Source organism: Phalaenopsis equestris, unplaced genomic scaffold (genome assembly GCF_001263595.1).
Source record: "Phalaenopsis equestris unplaced genomic scaffold, ASM126359v1 Scaffold000352, whole genome shotgun sequence".
Classification (NCBI taxonomy): domain Eukaryota; kingdom Viridiplantae; phylum Streptophyta; class Magnoliopsida; order Asparagales; family Orchidaceae; genus Phalaenopsis; species Phalaenopsis equestris.
This window is the reverse complement of record NW_018164794.1, coordinates 992947-998099: the sequence shown is the minus strand read 5'-3', so window position 1 is coordinate 998099 and position 5153 is coordinate 992947. Positions and strand designations below refer to the sequence as shown.

The window sequence follows — 5153 nt, the reverse complement described above, 5'->3', positions numbered from 1 at the left end:
GCTCTGCGGTGGGGAGGATCGAGAGCAGACGGGATAAGATACCCGCAGAGGATAGGATACGGGATGGGCGACTGCGAGAGGCAAACGTGTGTGAGAGGCGAACGCGGGGATGAAATCTCCCAACGGCACGAAGAAGAAGCGAGCTAGGCAATCCAACGAGCCATGCTAGGCCAGAGGTAGGCCCACGGATGTCACAGATGCGAAAGAATGAGGCGGGGAGGGAGATAGATTTAGGTTAGGGATTTTAATATAAGTTATTAATTATAATAATGATAATAACAATAAACTATTATTTATTATTATAATAAACACTTAAATAAGAATTTCACCAATCGTATCAAGATTGCGGCTCTAATTCGATTAAACAGGATGGCGAAGAGCGCAGCGGCGCCAAATCAACGACTAAAGTCAATCCTAAGGCCGGCAGTCCTGTAGGAATGCTCCCTGAGTTCCGTCGGAGTAGCATTACCTGCTAAGCAATAGCGGTCAAGACTACTACATGGAACGTCAAATCGAGCGAAGAAAAGTCCAGAATTGCTGACGGGGAGGGCTCCTTCACTAGTTTTCTAGGAGTAGTCGGCAGAAAGTTCCTACGGCTAAATCCTAGACTACTAAGGACGGGAAAACTACACCTCGACCGAAAGCAAGGTCAACATGTAAGGAAAAAAATAAGGATACCAGCCTTCACTAAAAGAATAGAATGGGAGTACATCACCAGCCCACCAAGCAAAAAAACCACACAATCAAAACACAAACAATCAAACAAACAGATAATTTCAATTTTTATTTTTATAAATAAAAAACCATCTAGCCTAGGTTTTCAATATGTTGATAATTATTACAATTTTGCATGATCATGCAGTATCAGTCAACGTGGATGAAGTAAAAACCGGGTAACAAGTGAAAGGAGCCCCCTCATGGCCTTCTAGGCCATAAAATGAAGGATCAAACTTTCAAGTGCAACATCAAGGAAGGTCCTCAGGTGGAGATGACTACATGAGGAATCATCTCAAAGTAAACTACTACGTGAAGTTTTTATCAAATAGAAACAGGCAAGCACATAGAGAAATGACATGCAAAAACAAAAATAAATATGGATTCAATATGTTGCCTAAGTCTGCAAGTTAGTAAAGGGGGGTGTTTGCATTATGGAAAATGAAAAATGTACAAGATTGATTCATCATGGTTGGGAGATGTTAGGAGAAGTAAATGCATGAGATTTGCTGGCAAGTGATGTTGGCAGTCCATTGTCCACTTGAGAGAAGTGCTCATGGAGGGAGATGTTGGAGACGTGAAGGATCACAGCATTGAGGGACACATGTTGTTATTGAAGTAGCTAGATATGTGCCAGCGAGGCATGACCCCCATGTCCAATGAGATGATTTAGAAGATCTAAAAAAAATTGCAAGGATTTATGGGAATCTATCTATGGCATCTCTGGCCAAACAGTCTAAAAGAAGGCTTGTAAGGGGAGAACAATTGAAGAGTCAACAAAGCCCATTAAACTAGGACAGTCATCTCAAGGGTAAGGTAAAAAAACAATAAGAAAAGTTCTCACTTGTCTGAAATGTTCAGTTGTCGACAAAGTGTTGATCTCCTGAGGAGGCTAAGAAGCCAAGAAGCAATGATTTAATGTTAGGATGTGTACTTGAACTTGAAAGTCAAGACAATGGCTCAACTAGGTGGATCTCCAGCTCTATCAAGTGGCATTAATTCTTGTTGATGGACAGGGGTTAAAGAAAAACTTCAGAATTGAGCCGCAAATACAGTCAAATATCGAGCGGACCTTTATAGTAGTATAGAGAAAGGGTGATCTCAAAAGTCGAGCATAATCAGTTGAAGCACTAGTTGGGCATCAACTTAACGGTCATTGATCTGAGTAACAATCCATATAACGTAAATATCTGATCTGAGCAATCCTCTGTGTAGATATACTTATAGACGTCTAAAATGAAAAGTACCAACCCAAGTTTAGCACTCTTCCAAAATGTAAGCGTGTTTTAACCTTAATGGTCAAGAATTTCCTTCAGTATATGCCACAGAAGCAAGCAGAGGTATCTCGTAAAATCCTTGCAACCAAAACGGATTAGGTTTGCACATCAAGATAAATATCAGAAGGTATCACCTGTGGGCCCAAGTTGTGGAGAGAGATAGTTTTCCCAAATCATGCAAGGTTGAGCCAAGGATATCCTAGAGTGGATCTAGCACAGTTGGGTTAGAATGGATTCAAGCTAACATGAACCAAAATGGAGTCAGGTAAACCTATAAGCTGGAATTGGTCTAGGTAAAACTCATAAGTCTGCATGGAACAAACACTCAGAGAAAGGGATGGATGACATGGATTTGACTATGTGAATAATTCAAATTGGACTTGACAATGATCATCGAAAAATAAACTATAAACAAATCATTCAACCAAGTGAGTATCACCTGCCTGATTGATGCAAATGTTTGATCTAGGCTCTCTGCATATTTTAACAGCACGTATGTCAGGCCTGGCTCAACCCAATTATGGTCATTACAATTACTAATAGGATTAAGAGAGTTGAAAATACAATAATAATGACCTATTCAAATTTTAATGGCATTCGTTTAAAAATTTTGAAAATATTTATTATTTCCACAGTTCGACTTAAGTTTTAATGGTCAAAATTATTTGGCTCCAATGAAAAATTATGTTTTCTCATATTATAACATTCAAAATTTTAGAAGGAGAGTTCAGCTTTTGATATTCTTCAATGAGATAGTTTTAACTCGCCAAATTTTTAATTACATATAAATATGAGAAAACTCCAAAATAAAATGTAGTATTATCATGAACAATCAAATGTTTTACTTCACTCTATTTCATTATCCATTAGTATATAATATATAGAAAATAGAATTGAGTAAACAAGGCAAGTGTTTAAATTTAAGTTATTTATGGTTGATTTGTTTGATTGATTTACATAAGGATTTTAGTAATACATTTAAAGGATTTGTAGAAATCCATGTATAGATTTGTCAGGCATAAATAAATATATCATGATTAAGTTTTGGGAGAACATCATGGCACGTAGGTTTTACCAAAGGAGGATGAAGCTTTGACTATACAATGAGGTGGAGACTTAGTTTGGGGTGTTCTCCCTTCTTTTTTTAAATGTGGGTAAGGTGGACATTTTAATGAATTGTTATTAATTGATAGTGGTTGCGATCAAATCTTAAATCCCTACTAAAATATAAGATGGTTTAGCTTTGATATTGGTTGGTGTCCAAGTAGAAGCAAAAATACACTCTTTATGCCAAGAGCATTTGATTGTTTAATTATGTAGACAATAACTCGCATTGTCATTGAAAAGCCTTGTATTCAAAGTCCTCCGTATATGGGAAGTAAAACATGATGAAGTTGGTGGAATAACAGACCAAGAAAGAGAAAGAGAGAGAAGAAGAGGCAAGAGAGAGAGGGCAACAAATTATTGGGGAGTGGGATTAGAGACCTTTGATTTTAATTTCCCTGTATTCATATCATTATACTTCTTTTACAGGCATCTTTTATTTATAACAAAAAAATCATCTAAGGAAATTAAAATAAAAAAATGAGAAAATATATAAGCAATCAACAAAAATACTATTGGATCCTTATAAAAATAAATCCTTTGTGAAAGAATCCTCTCAATAAGATAGCTAAAGATGACACATTTATTATGTAATTTATCAAAAAATAGATAGGTGATGATGAATATATAAAAAGAAGATAAAGATATGTCCTAATAATATAAATGTTAGCATGATACTGTAAGTGAGGTATTAAGGTTTGGTTTAAAGAAAGAAACTCCCATGATAAGCCTTAAAAAGAGGGAGATAGGGAAGAGAGAAGAAATATAAAGAGTAACTTCTTTGGATTCACTTGAATTGATTGAATTTTCTATTCAACAATAAAACTTGGTTGGAAAATGATTGAATTTTGCTGAGTCCTGATAATCTTCAAGTCATACCCCAATTCCCACATCATTTATCTAATGGGCATCACATTTTTAGTAAATAAAAAGTGTAGCCTAGATTGTAAAGAGCATTTTAATTAAAATAGTCGATTGATAAATAACAAAAAGCTAGTCCCAAGTTTGCAACATCTGGATGAAGGAAAGATAAGACAAAAAAAATGGAGATGTGAAGTAGAAACTACAATGAAAACAAAATTAAACTACGGAAGATGTGAGCATCATGCATATATCTACAGCAAATAAATGAGCCATTAGCTCAAAAATCAAATGATAAACCGGAATATCAAATGAAAAAGCAAAGAGTAAAACATGATAGCCTGCGGCATCTTGCTGCACCTCCTTCGAAGTCAAGCACCATAAGCAAGATTTAATCCATCGTTAGAGGCTTGAAAAATAGCTTCTTTCCCCTTTGCAGATGCATAGAGATCAGGAAATGTGGCTACCAAAGAACAGAAGACTTTCTCCCTCTCTCTCTCTCTGTCGGAATTTGAAAATTAGCACCAAAAGTTAATGCCTTGCAACTGAATTATCATCAAACTAATCAAGCTTCCACCAAGGCTTGGAAACTCTCTGGCCCATCAAATCTTCACATCCATCAGAAGCGCTCTCATATCCTGGATCTATGTCTTCCCATTTACTCCCATTACATTCGCTTTCATTAGGTTCCGACTCTGGTTCATACCGCCACTCCAATTTCTTTAGCAAATCCCTGTCATTCCACCTTACCACGGCTGAAGGCCCCTCCTTCCTTGCCTTCCCTGAAACCACCTCCTTCCACGAGAAAGAAGCATCAGCGCACCTCTTCAGCGCGCCGTCCCCGTCATCACCAACCACCACCGTCTTCATGCACCTCATCCTTGCCTCCCTGATAACTCCGACAAATCCGGTGTCATTTGAAACCAAAACCAAGCAGCCAACTCGTCGCCTATCCATAGTCTCCGCCATGTGCTCCCTAAGCGCCCGATCAGCCGCTTCCGGCCTATCCTCCACAATCCGTACTGAAACCCCCGCCCGTTGGAGCTCGTCTCCGAGGCCATGCCCGACCCTAGGTATCAAAACCTCCCTCGCCGCCTTCCTGAACTTATCCATCTTTAAACTGAGCTGGGCTTTCAGACGGACATAGCGGCCGCCGGTGGCCGAGTCGAGTCTGCGGAGGGGCGTCTCGTGGTCGCG

The 5153-nt window shown here is 38.4% G+C and overlaps 1 protein-coding gene across 1 annotated transcript in view; it reads right to left on the bottom strand.

The window, feature by feature from the left end:
- Positions 1–3751: 3751 nt before the first annotated feature.
- The window catches only part of LOC110026129, a 1802-nt gene continuing 400 nt past the window's right edge, over positions 3752–5153 (bottom strand). Inside the window, exon 2 of the mRNA XM_020726946.1 lies at positions 3752–5141. Coding sequence (XP_020582605.1) covers positions 4518–5141 — 624 coding nt within the window. The 3' untranslated portion in view covers positions 3752–4517. The remainder of the gene's footprint in view (positions 5142–5153) is intronic.